This window comes from Primulina eburnea, chromosome 7, assembly GCF_022965805.1.
Source record: "Primulina eburnea isolate SZY01 chromosome 7, ASM2296580v1, whole genome shotgun sequence".
Classification (NCBI taxonomy): domain Eukaryota; kingdom Viridiplantae; phylum Streptophyta; class Magnoliopsida; order Lamiales; family Gesneriaceae; genus Primulina; species Primulina eburnea.
In genome coordinates this window covers 8,250,855-8,264,293 of record NC_133107.1, presented here as the reverse complement: position 1 = coordinate 8,264,293, position 13,439 = coordinate 8,250,855, and the positions used below count along the sequence as shown (strand labels likewise).

General features: G+C 36.0%; 2 protein-coding genes and 1 long non-coding RNA gene across 3 annotated transcripts; 1 reads left to right on the top strand and 2 right to left on the bottom strand.

Annotated features, from left to right (window-relative positions):
- Positions 1 to 1,001: 1,001 nt before the first annotated feature.
- On the bottom strand, positions 1,002 to 3,541 carry LOC140837116 (proteasome subunit beta type-7-A). The gene is made up of 9 exons (XM_073203129.1): positions 3,413 to 3,541; positions 3,130 to 3,291; positions 2,349 to 2,490; positions 2,136 to 2,232; positions 1,974 to 2,043; positions 1,770 to 1,874; positions 1,585 to 1,683; positions 1,390 to 1,477; positions 1,002 to 1,303 (listed from the first exon to the last, which is right to left on the bottom strand). The coding sequence occupies exons 2-9, from the start codon at positions 3,262 to 3,264 to the stop codon at positions 1,227 to 1,229; spliced, it is 813 nt and encodes a 270-aa protein (XP_073059230.1). The 5' UTR covers positions 3,265 to 3,291; positions 3,413 to 3,541; the 3' UTR covers positions 1,002 to 1,226.
- A 1,221-nt stretch (positions 3,542 to 4,762) lies between these two features.
- On the bottom strand, positions 4,763 to 7,698 carry LOC140837114 (uncharacterized). The gene is made up of 2 exons (XR_012119219.1): positions 5,399 to 7,698; positions 4,763 to 5,248 (listed from the first exon to the last, which is right to left on the bottom strand). It is a non-coding gene; the product is annotated as an uncharacterized lncRNA (long non-coding RNA).
- A 2,068-nt stretch (positions 7,699 to 9,766) lies between these two features.
- LOC140837115 (protein SIEVE ELEMENT OCCLUSION B-like) lies at positions 9,767 to 13,183 on the top strand. The gene is made up of 7 exons (XM_073203128.1): positions 9,767 to 10,232; positions 10,337 to 10,519; positions 10,600 to 11,048; positions 11,211 to 11,320; positions 11,413 to 11,555; positions 11,647 to 12,123; positions 12,213 to 13,183. The coding sequence occupies exons 1-7, from the start codon at positions 9,837 to 9,839 to the stop codon at positions 12,840 to 12,842; spliced, it is 2,388 nt and encodes a 795-aa protein (XP_073059229.1). The 5' UTR covers positions 9,767 to 9,836; the 3' UTR covers positions 12,843 to 13,183.
- The last annotated feature ends 256 nt before the right edge of the window (positions 13,184 to 13,439 follow it).

The window sequence follows — 13,439 nt, the reverse complement described above, 5'->3', positions numbered from 1 at the left end:
ATCCGCCTCCACCTTCAACGCAGCGTATCTCGACATGGGATACCTCCTCAACGCTGACATCACATTGCTAGCAAACTTCTCCAATCCAAACACCAAGGTGAACGTAGATTTCAGCTACGCGATCTTGGATCTTTACTACGAAAAGAACTTCATCGCCACACGTTACGTGGAATCGTTTTCTTTGATGAGAAGTGAATCCAAGTTCGCCAATGTGCACTTTATGGTTAGCCAGGTTAAGCTCTCAATGGGGCACAGAATGGAGCTTACGAGACAAATGGATAGCGGGAAAGTGAATTTTGAAGTCGAGGGTCTGTTTAGAACAAGATCAAAGTTGGGGGCCATCTTCCAGTATTCATATTGGTTGTATGCTCATTGCCAAATTTCTGTCGCCGGACCGCCGACCGGAATCTTGCTCGATAAAAAATGCGTAACGAAGCGATGAAAGGTAAGGAAAAAATCTTAATTTGTTCCACTCGTCAGTTCAACAAATTCTTGGTTTTTCTCACTGTTTTATAAAGTCTTTGTTTTAAATCTTATATAAAACTCGAGGAAGATGCTTCAATGATCGAAAATATAAATTCAGAAATCTATATCTATTTATCACGTTTAAATTATTAAACTGGCAAATCGGAGACTCAAACTTATTTGTTTGATTAATTTGGCCATTCAATTAGCAACGAGTAATCTAATTAAATGGTAAAATTAATTCTAATAATGTTGAATACAAAATTAATCATAAAATACGGAAAATAAAAATTATATTTAGAGATTAAGAAAAATTAATTTGATTCTAAATTTATCTTTATCTTATGAAATTAACTCAAAAAATAGAGATTTCAAATTTGAATAATTCATTCTACCAGCATAATAACAAGAATTAAAATAAGCTAATGTAAGCACATTGATTTAAATTTTGTGTGTGTGTGTGTATTTGAATAAATTTAAATCTTATGACATGTGATTGGCATCTAGTATAAGCAAAAGATCGGGTAGATGTGATCTAAGAGAAGCTTAGCGATGGTAGACTTTAATACTGGAATGAACCCATGTCAAAAATCCCACAACTTGTAATCTTGAATAAAGCTTATACCATATTGCGGAACGAGAATTAGGATCCGTTGCCATTTCAACTTGAGGCTAGTCTATAAAAACACAGTTCACAGGCATGGCTTTTGTGTGCATTACAAAACAGGGACTCGCCAAATTGGAAGTAGAAGAAGGGGGACTTATTCTTCCATCGCTTCTCCTACTTCAACAACCTCCACCATTTCCTTCAATGGAGTTATCTTCGTCTTCAACACCTCTGCAAGCACGAAAAACATCAGAAAACCTTTGGAAAGGAGCATTTAACACGAAGCAAAAGAATGAGTACCACATGAAAATACTAACCAGTCTTTTTCGTAAATGAATAACCCTTCTCATTGATATAGGTGCGTGGATTTGGCAGCATATAGTTTCTCAGATACTCTTTCTTTCCCTACAAAAGAAAGTATAGACAGGACATGTTGGAGTTGCTTGAAACAACATATACAGAATCATTTCACTAAAAATTAAACGTCAGTCTCAAGGATCAAAATATGAAACCTTTGTTATCACGCAGATATCCACGTTACTTCCACTTCCCAAGTCGTTGAATATGCCAGAGCAAATGGCTTCAGCTACCAACTTTACACCTTCATCTTTCTGCAAAATTGATTGTACACTCAGAGTGCAGAAATTGCAAAAACTAAAGGCTCGGGTGGTGCTATGAGGAAAATTAAGAAACTTACAGTCATCCCTTCTCGATATTTAGACTCAAAGACAGCCATAGCAGCAAGGGAGCCAGAACCCATGGTAGCAAAGGGCAGGGTGTCGGTAGAACCATGAGGATAAATCTGGATATTTATCAAGTCAACCAACATGTTAGCTATGTAACCATATGATGAAAATGATGTAAGACACCAACATCCCCAAGGTAAAGAAAAATAACTCACTGTATGCAGATGGGGGCCAGTCAAATCAACTCCACCAAGAACCAAAGCTGCTTGCACGTATCCTTGGTAGCTGTTTATTAAAAAAGTGGAATGCTAAATTATAGTCTTCTCGTAAAAAGAAATAATAGTGTTTAAAAGATGAGTATCGGGATATAAAGTCACCTGAAAAGATGAGATTTCAAAAGTGTAAGGGCAGTAACAACCCTGGACTCACGACCAGTATGATACCGATGCAGCTTAAGCTGGGAGCTAACCATGTCTAGGATAGCACAAATCATGAAAGAAACAATTAATTAGATGAAGCACTTGAAACTATTTGATTGGAAAGGCTAGAATATAATGAGCAAAACATGAATGCGGTTATGTTAATAATACCGGTAACAGCCTCTGTGTCAGCTGCAGTCCCAGCTCCACAGCAGTAAATATTGGGAGCCATGTAATGAATCTTCTCGCAATTCTTGTCAGCGACAATGGGGCCTTCAGTGGCCCGGGTGTCTGCTCCGAGAATGACACCATCCTGAATCACATAGATATTAGTCAAGCATGAGTAAACAAAAGCATTTTGCCACACATTTCACTGATTTCTCCGTCTTCTGAACCTAGAATCATCACTTAAATGATTGGACATCAATATTATTCGGACACATGTAGTTCATAAAAATTTGCAACAAAAACCAAACCTTCGTCAAAATCTTTCAAGATATTCAACCGTAGGGCGTAGATCGACAGAATAACTACATTTTCAGTTCGATATCAGTGGTAGAATCTCACCATGTATCACCAGGAACAATAAATAGAAAATTATTCAAATCACTGCACCGTCTTCTTGTAAGCTACTATGAAAAGCTCCTTAAGTAATACCAACTGGAAGAAAAGATAGAATTACACTTTTCAATCTGGACTAAATTCCATGCCCAAGGATAGTTCCATGCCTACTGGTACCCAATCTCCCACGGAAAATCCCACACTTTCATTCCAAATATACACAGATAAAAAGAAACCCGGAATATAAAGTGGACTGAAGCCTAAATCTAACAAAAGAAACTCATGAGAAAACCTCCCAATAGAAGCATCACAAGTTATCTATCAATAAATAAAACCCACAACATCATCCATTCGGAGCTGAAAGAAACCCAAAATACGTAAATCAATGTACCTGAAATATCAAACCCACGATTGTTGTTCCTGTCTTAAGAAACGAGGGTTGCTTCAAACCCTTTTGCACAAGCATATCGTTCCTCCGGCAGTTCTCGAAGCTGAATCCACCAGCTAATTGACCCTCTGTCTTCATATCTACCAAATTCTCTTCCCAAACAATCTATTCAAAATAAAAACAAGCAATCAAAAGAATCATAACATTACTGAAAGACAAATCAAAACGATACATTAACAGTAAACATAAACAACTCGAATCAACGAAGATGAATCAAGAAACTCACAACAAATGGAGATCCAAGCGCAAGATGGAGAGGGGAAGAGAGGGCTTTTTACAGATAGTGTAATGTCTTGGGAACAAAGAAACGAAGGAAGAAGAAAATGTGAAATTAAAGAAGGTCGTGCAAATTCAAAATACCCCCTTAAAAATCCCACTTATACAACATTGGCTCCAATTGGGAAAAATAAATTGCTTAGGTACCCTCAAATGACTCTTTTTAATTATAATTTGAATATTCTCTTCGGATTTTAAAATATTAATTAAAAATACAAATATAATTACACATTAAATTTTTCGTCCATCTATTCTTTTATAATAGCTCTCCTAATCATGGTTTTGTTTTTAATTTATTTTTGTTTCATCATTTAATTAGGTTGTAGAGCACGCGCTGTATGCTTTCTTCAATTGTGATTTTTTTTATTTATTATTTATTTTTGAATCAATGATTTCTGTAATTAAATTGTAGAATAAAGATAATTTTATAATTTAAATAAAAATGAACAAAAACTTGTTCAAGACGGTCTCACGGGTTATATTTTATTAGACAAATATCTTATTTGGGTCATCCATGAAAAACTACTACTTTTTATGCTAAGAGTATTACTTTTTATTGTTAATATCGGTAGGGTTGACTCGTTTCATAGATAAATATTCGTGAGACCGTCTCACAAGAGACCTACTAATAAAAATAAGAGGTAATATGATTATAAAAATCGACAGAGGCAACATAAAAATGTAATACCGTGGACCGATAGATATCTAACTTTAATATTATAATAGATATTTTTTAGAATATTTATAAAATGAAAAACTTATCAAATTACTTATGGTATGAAAATTTAATGAAATGCGTTTTTATTACTATGAAAGGGAAAATTATATTCTCTCCTATGAGAAGTAAATTTTTTTTTTTGTCTGTGTTTGCAATTTTTTCCTCTAATTTTAATCCCTTTTCATCGATACAACACCAACAAATAATGACATGTTGTCAAAAATTAATGATGTGACATCGAACGTGGGTCACCGTTTATATATGTGCCACGTGAGATTTGAAACGAGGATAATCCGTTAAAAAAAATAAATAATTTTTTATATAAAAAAAAATTGATCAAACGAATAACCAAGCATTTTTATGGTATAAGATATTGTTTAAACGAAAGATTTTATCCTACCTTGTGGGGTACTGCTCCATGAAAAGATCGAAGACCTAGATTTATACACACATACATGGAGTCCACCAATTTCTTTAAAATCAATGGCCCAGATCCTGTGGAGACACTACCCCCACAGGTAGTGTCGAACTTTCCCTGTTTAAACCCCCTGCTAAAATCCTAATTTTTACACTTGATAAACATAACGGTAATTTCAAGGGGTTATCCCCTATTGTACATATTTACTTTTCATGCTTCAAGGGATTTGTCATATAGCAAAATCTGCACAAAAAACAAAATCCTAACCGATGTGATTTCCTGGTACAACAGAAAATTCTCGTACAATGATGTGACGTAGCATATAAATAGTTCATGCATGTACTTGGTCGAGGTGCCATCTTCTCGGACACTTCTCATCTCATCTTTGCTGGACAGTCACTTGTCTTAGCCACTTGACATCTACTATATATATACACTTGTTTCTTCCACTTCACCCTATCCGAATGTTGTTCCCCGATGTCTTGGCTTACCCTTGCCATTTAGAGAGAGGGGATGAGATCCCAAGGGGGCTCTCTCACGAATGCTCATTGCTGAGCAGCTGACTGCTCTCTGCCGGCTGTTCCACATAGAAACCTGGGCCAAATACTGGTCGATAGGAGGATCCAACTGCTCCCCAACTCGCCACTCTGCTTGGATGGCATTTATGTTCTTTGACCCTCACACAATTGATGGTAATGCTAAAAGGTAAGACATTTTAATGATGAGAGTGATGTTTCACTTATGTTTGGTATTTGCATAGGCAAAATTTGGACGTTTTATACTAAATGTCATAAATACACGTTCTCAATGGAGATTGTCATGCTGATTATCAATGTATTAATGAGAGAATTGTTTTTATGGGGAATAATGTCTTGTGGAAATATTGGTGTTGGAATAACTAGAGTTCAGATGTTTGATGGAAGTGTCAGGATTTTAGATGATATTTAAGTATTCCACAGCTGATGGAGTTTTGAGAGTTAAAAAGGGAGCTTCTATGGTGCTCTAGGAAAAATTGCATAATGGTCTTTATCTGTTACAAGGTATTACAGTTTTTGGCATTGTAATCCTCTCATCTCACTTGGATCCAGATTTTATTATAGCTCGTTTGTGGCATTGGATGTCAGGGTAACGTAATTAACATATGGATGAATTATTATAATGTAACGACCATGGACTATCTCGATCTTGAGCTCATCACATGGTATTAACGTTAAGACTAAGATTATTGTTCAGTTTTCGTTTGTTAGTGTTGTAAGATGATTAAATTATTTGGTTTCCGTTGTTTAATTATTGTTATCAAATTTAATTTTATATGTTTATTAGTCTGTTTAACAATGACTCGAGTAAGGGCGCTACACCTCTTGTTTATTATGAGTCTTTTTGTCATTTCTATATATAGAGCAGGCCAAAAGGCAAAATTATATAAATTTCCGAGTTCTCAATATTATTATTTTTGTTCTTATTTAGTCTAAATCTAATTAATTTAACGTTTGAGGAAAAACACCCTTTAACTTAATTTTGTCACGCGGCCATTTGTTTGTCTTAATCTTCCATTGTGATATAAATTTGTACCTTTTGACTTTTGTATAGTTTTGGTGATATAAGTTAAGGTAAATAGTCCAAGAAGAATAAGCCTACTCGTTGTATGAAGCTGAAGTAGATCATAGATACATATTTGAGAGTGATGAAGTACCACATAAATTTGTAGCCCTCGAGAACTGGATGGTCTTCACAATAAGTGAATGGGTTGCATAATTCCACTGAAAAATTAGTCATCTCCACATGCAAACAACGAAAAATCCGAAAAGTTTTCAACTCGATATCCGGTGCATAAAATTTCGAACCTGGGAAGTATTGAGCCCCAACCCTGAGCTGTAGGCCTCATTTGCTGGCCGAAGCTGGAGAACAGAGCATAAACTATCCCATTTTTTCTGCAGTAACTTGAATGTCGAATACATCACAACTTGCAGAGTGAAGAATGAAAACCCATTCATGAGAGAGATGGTCGAAGTGATTGAAGGAGGAGAAGCCATTACTCCTCCACGAGCATAAGAAAATATCAGCAACCATAGAAAGAACCTCTAAACATACTTGGCTTCACAAGATGCTACTTTCTGCATAAAACATATGGATTAATTAGTTTGGGTTGTCGTGGATCATTTTTTCTATACTTGCAATTCAACACATCGACATATGAAAAAGAACTAAGAAATTCGAAAAATGCTTATGAATGACACCGATGGAAATAAATAAATTAGGAATATTTCAATCGCAAACCATATTTTCAAGCTATATTACACTGCAACCTATGAAGCTGGAGAATGAAGCATAAACTATCTCATGTGTGTCTAATACATCACATCCTGCAGAGTGAAGAATGAAAACTCATTCATCCACTGTCTCTCCTACTTCAATCACTTCCATCATATCTTTCAATGGCGTCTTCTATCAGCATCTCTTAGTCGACATGAGAGAGATGATTGACGTGATTGAAGAAGGAGAAGCCGTCACTGCTCGGCAAGCATAAGAAAGTATCAACAACCATTGCAAGAACCTCTAAACATACATGGCTTCACAAGAAGCTACTTTCTGCATAAAAACATATGAATCATCTTTTCTATACTTGCAATTCCACACATCAACGACATATGACAAAGAACTAAGGAACTCGAAAAATACTTCGTAAATGACTCCAGCAGAAGATAAAAAAAAAGGAATTTATCAATCTCGACCCATTTTTGCAAGCTATATATTACACTCTAACCTAAACCCTAAAATACAGTCTTAGAAAGATTCGGATCTGGACAGAAACCTCAAGAAAAGATACGGATTAAGCGCAAATAAAATCAACAAATCAATCAAGCTCGCAAGAAGCAAGAAATGCATAGAAATAAATAATTTTTTCAATAATCCAAAGCAATAAACAAGCTATTTGGGAAAATTAACAGTGAATATAAACGATTCGAAACCAAGCTAGGGTTTATGAAATCAAAAGAACGGCCGCTAAAAAGGAAAAGGAACCCTCAAAACGTAAATGGAATGGGAGCGAGCAGATAATAACAATTTGCCCCCCAAAACTCAAACTTATACAACATTTGCCCCATTAAGCAAATGAAATCAGAGATTAACCAGTATAATTGGCATTTGACTCCTCATATGATTTCTCACGCCGTCTTCATTGGTGCAAATTTTACACTAAAATAGTACGATTCCTGCAACATATACAACATTCATCTTCAACCCATTTAATTTAAATCTTACACCAAAAAAATAATCTCGAAATATTCTTTTTATTTTATATATATTAATTATTATATTTTATTTAATATATTTTAATTATGACTAATATTTTATTGTTAATAAATTTAAATATTTTGGCACAATAACGCAGTTTCGTTGTATTTTTTTTATTTTATTAAATTATTTTTTAAAAAATCATAAAAACAAATTAGTTTTTAAATATTAATAATTAAAGTAAATAAAGAAATATTTTAAGAATCAACAATTATTAATTTATAAATTTTATGATTAAATAATTAATTATTTAAATAATAAAATAAATATTATATTATTATTTAAATACTATTTATAATTTGAATACAAATATTCATATTAATAAATACTATTTATAATTTAAATACAAATATTCATAATAAATATAAGTAAAAAATTAAAAATTTATTTTAAAAAAAAGAATATGTGCCAGAATAGCACAGCCCCATTGGAGATATAAAGGCTGCACCAAAATGGTGCTTTGGAGATGGCCTCAGCAGGGATGGCAATGAAATGAGCGAGGGGATTAGTTTGTCATCCCAATTTCAATCTTAAAATTTTATCATTATCCTCATACTTGTCCTGATTCTCATTTTTCGAGTTCGAAAAATCTCTGAACCCTAAATTGTGATGATCAAATGTATATCTCCATCACATCTTCATTTCAAAAATATTAACGAGCCTGAAATGGACATGGTGGGTTCGAGATTCCCCAAATAAAACTTATTATTATCTGTCATTATTAATATCAATATCAATAATAATACTATTATTAATATTTTAAAAAATAATATTATTATGTTATTAATACCAACCGGTTTTATTTCATACAAATTATGATTTTATCGCATATCTGACTATAAGTTATCTTAAAACGAGGAGTTTATTGTGTTGTGGAAACCACACTTATAAATGAAAGATGAAAATGAGTATATACTTACTATCTGATTTGCAGGACATGTGCAAAAGTGAGAGCCAAAAACATAATGTGCTTTGAACACTCGCTTTAAGAACTTTTGCACTTTGGTACTGTTCATGAACCAAAGCATGAAGAAAGGAAGCAGGACACTTTGAGGAACATAAGTATGTAAGAATCCATCGTTATCCGATGTTGATTTACAATCATATTATTAAACTTTCACACCTGAGGTTTGCTGGTGTGAGATCCATGACATCACAGGTATATACTTTCTTATACAGCAAGCAACAGGTCGGTTGAAGACAAACATTCCGATCAAACCGAGGTCGAGATCTTCTTGTTGTTTGGGTTTTAATGGTATTATATACATGTAAAACATTTAAATTGCTGTAAATATACACCAGATTTGTGATATGCTTACATGCACTAAATGCTATAGGTTAGCTTATCCCATGCTGGGAGTAGTTAGCCCTTGAACTAAGAAAATTTTAAGATTTCATATGTAATTTTTCTGAAAATTCATATGTTGCCCTGCTAGTTTCCTCTTGCCTCGCCTCAATGAATTTCGTGGATCCTTCCCCGCGGGACTTAGGGATAGGATGGGGGCGGATCCTGGAATTCAAGAAACAAGACAGGGGGACGAGTGTTTATATTTAAAAAATACTCATAAAACTTGATCACAATACTTGAAGCAAGAAACTGCATGCTTTTGCAGAAAAAATATGCAAGGAGAAGATAAGTAAGATCAAAATAACACATCACATGAATTCTTTGATTAATAAAAAATGTGTCCTAAATATTCTGAACTAAAAAAAGTAGCGATCTTTTTACTCTGAAGAAAAAGATATGGGATCCTATAAGATTGAGAACACAATGGAAGCAAGGAACTTAGCTTTATTATCCCAGTATTGTACTTTCTCTGTTCAAGGAAGATCCCATAATGCTCATCTATATAAAGCCTGGAGGAAAGCCCTGAATATCACACATTCACACAAGCAATTTTCAGTCAACACAAACATATCTTTTCCAAAATACTGCATCCTGATATGGCGAACTATCAAGTGTTGCCTCCGATAACTAAGAGTCGCCCACTGATCACTGAAACGGTGTTGCCTTCAAAAGATCCAGTTTTGCATGGAGGTTTGGTGCAGAATTTCACAATTGATCCTAACCTGAAGCAGAGCCATGAAATGGATCATGACACTTACAATGCTCTCCCTGTACCACGTGCACCAGTTAATGTTAAGGGCCGTCAGATGATGTTAAAGCCAAACCCAAATCGCCTCTCCTTATCTTCAGATGAGAGCGCACTGAGCAAGCAAATTGTGGCCACTCATACTTTGGGCTATGAAGATTTTGACGTGAAGCCTGTTCTTGCTATAGTCGAGGATATCTTTCGTCTCACGAAGCCCTTGACTACTACTGATCACAGTATTACTCCTGTACGGGGCCATGCTTTCCATATGTCACGATTCTTGATTTTTAGTCCAAGTACTGAGTTTCCTATCACTTGGAAAGTGTTAATTTTTTTTAATGTTTTATGCAGATTCAGGGAAATCAAGTTCAACATCACTTTGATACAAAGGAAGACAAAGCACACCACAGTTCTACGTTGGATGATAAAAGGTACCACATTTCTATGTTGGATGACAATGCCTACGACAGTTCTTACAGGGACTCAGATATTGTTAAAGCACTGGCACTTCCCATCAATAAGATTTGCAGTGAGGTATATATGTATATCAGAAAATCTGATCAACATTTATTTATGCTTGTAAAACCCGAAATAATGTGTTTATGACGCTACAGATAGTTTGCAAATGTGCTGCTGGAGCCGAAGCGCATTCCGTAACAATGGACTTCCTCAAAACTCTGTCGAACTACTCGTGGGACGCCAAAGTTGTCATCGTATTTGCTGCTTTCGCCATCAACTATGGTGAGTTTTGGCTAGTCGTACAGCATCAGACAAAAGATCCACTCGCAAAGAACATCGCAAGTCTCAAAGATTTGCCAGAGACAATGCAGCAGTCCACTGATTTAAGAAAGAAGTTCGAGTCTGTTTTCAAGCTTTTATCCACAGCTCTGGAGGGAACTAACTGTCTGATAGAATTCAAGGAGCTTCCCTCTCAGTACATAAGCCATGAGTCGGGAGAGATGGCAGCTGCTACTGCCCATATTCCTTCAACTGTATACTGGATCATAAGGAGTCTTCTTGCATGTGCCTCTTTACTTCTGAACCTCACTGCCAGCGGTCACGAGTATGCATATATACATCTCGCTTTAATAGATATTTTACATTATACATCGAAGGGCAATAGTTAAACTAAACTTCAAGCAATCTCTCTTTTCTTTTGCAAGCAGTATTTTTATTAACATTGATCAACAAGATCAACAAAAACTATGTATTTGTGGTTGATCAGGTACCTCACTTCAAATTCCGAGTCCTGGGACATATTAAACATGGCTTATAAGCTTTCAGTAATGTTGGATCACTTGCAAAAACAATTGAAGATCTGCAAGGACTTAATTGGTGAGTTTTACTTTCAACTCAATATATACCAGTGTACAACACATATAATGGAACAGATTCCAGATATATATGTTGATCTTATTATTCGGCAGAGAGGAAGAGAGGAGAAGATGCCTACATTGCATTCAAGAAACTCATGGAGGCAGTGCACATCGATAACATGAAGGTATTCAGGGCGATGTTTCGTGCTAGAGAAGATCAGAAGCCACTCTTTCATGGTTACAAAAAGACTAATGTAAGTTCATGGTTTTCGGTTGACATATTTTCGTGATCTTCCCAAACAGCCTTTAAATGACTATGAATTTCTTGATATCTTGAACTGACAGGAGAAACTCGAGGTATTGAGGTCCAAGCATGTACTATTGTTGATTACTGACCTCAACATTCCTCGTGAAGAGCTAAACATTCTCCATTCGATTTACAACCAACACCCAACGAGGCAAGAATACGAGGTTCTTTGGCTCCCCATAGTCGAGTCTTCAACTTCAATGGCCTCATTTCAGGATACGGACTTCCACAACCTACGAAACTTGATGCCTTGGCATTCACTGGAGCAGCCTTCATTAATTGAGCCAGTGGCCATAAGATACATCCGAGAGGTCTGGAATTTTGTACACAGGCCAATGCTAGTTGTCCTGGATCCACAAGCAAAACTATCGAATATTGACGCCTTACCGATGATGTGGATTTGGGGGAGCAATGGCTTCCCTTTTACTAAGGAAAGAGAAATGGCTCTGTGGGCAGAAAGCACCTGGAACCTGGAATTACTTGCGGATGCCATAGATCCACGTTTTACAGATTGGGTAAGCAGCCCTTTACCAACACTGATTCAACCACTCTAATCAGAAAAATCCTGAAATTTGTTTTTTTAACAATTCTAATTCATTTACAGATGAGGGACAACAAGTTTATATGCCTATACGGGGGAGAGGACATCGAATGGATCCGTAGATTCGCGCAATCCACCCGCGCAGCAGCCAACACACTGAGCATCCAGCTGGAAATGCTCTATGTTGGCAAAAGTAACCCCAAAGAAAAAGTCCGCCGGTGCCACGAGGTGATCGAGAGAGAGAATATAAGCCAAACATTCTCTCGAGACACCAACAACGAGGACATCTGGTTCTTCTGGACAAGACTAATGAGCATGTTGAACTCCAAGAAACAACTCGGGACGTCTTTGGAATCCGACGTCGTGATGCAGGAGATCCTGAACATGCTCACTTTCGACGGCAGCGAAATGGGGTGGGCTGTTTTTAGCCGAGGCAACAACGAGATGACAAAAGGAAAAAACCAAGTTTTGCTGGACGTTATGAACAATCACACTCAGTGGACCCCGAGGATAGAAAATGCTGACATGTTTGTGAGTATTCTGGACGAGGAATTACGAGGTGTGCGCACAGAGCATCACTGCAATCGCCTAATTCTGCCAGGGCATGCCGGATACATAACTGAGCGTATCGTTTGCTCCGAATGCGGGAAGACGATGGATCAGTATGTTATGTACCGCTGCTGCACTGATTGAAGGATGGCAGCCCTTCTCCGTCTGTTCGTGATCATGCATGTAATAATAAATTTCCGTAAGTTGGTCTGTTCATGTTTCTTGTTTTTCCCAAGCGTCAGAGTTTGAATGTGTTCGTAATGATGCAGTAATATTGTTGTCACCGGATGAATTTGTTCTCCGATTATGCATTTTGCCTGCTTACTTGCCGAAATTCCTGCAAGATTCCATCATTTTGTTAGGTTTTATCGGCGCTGGTAAAAGGCTTTTTGTTTTGTTTTGTTGCAAGTGTAAGAGTCCGAGTGTGCATGTAATGATGCAGTGTCAATGTTGTTGTCATGTAATAAATGTGCAAGCTTCTACAACCTTTTCTCCAACTAGAAAATTACACACGCTACGGCTCTCTTTTTTTATTAATATATTTTACAGATTAAAAAAAAATTACACGTGGAAAATTATGCTTTTAATTTTTAACATAAGATCAGGAAATATAACAGTCTATGTAGTTGTACCAAGCTATAGTACACAACAATGAGATTCTAGCTTAGCTATTGTGGTGATTTTATTACTAATTTGATATTTATTGGTGCATAATTAGTTTTGCGATATATGGTTTGAGAG

Excerpts from the sequence above, each read along its gene's own strand:
- LOC140837116 (XM_073203129.1), bottom strand. The coding sequence starts at position 3,264 with ATGAAGACAGAGGGTCAATTAGCTGGTGGATTCAGCTTCGAGAACTGC. Across the intron at positions 1,478-1,584 it reads ATATCTGCGTGATAACAAAG|GGAAAGAAAGAGTATCTGAG; the intron begins GTTTCATATTTT and ends TTTCTTTTGTAG. Across the intron at positions 1,304-1,389 it reads TTCATTTACGAAAAAGACTG|AGGTGTTGAAGACGAAGATA; the intron begins GTTAGTATTTTC and ends TCGTGCTTGCAG.
- LOC140837115 (XM_073203128.1), top strand. The coding sequence starts at position 9,837 with ATGGCGAACTATCAAGTGTTGCCTCCGATAACTAAGAGTCGCCCACTG. Across the intron at positions 10,520-10,599 it reads TCAATAAGATTTGCAGTGAG|ATAGTTTGCAAATGTGCTGC; the intron begins GTATATATGTAT and ends ATGACGCTACAG. Across the intron at positions 11,556-11,646 it reads ATGGTTACAAAAAGACTAAT|GAGAAACTCGAGGTATTGAG; the intron begins GTAAGTTCATGG and ends TTGAACTGACAG.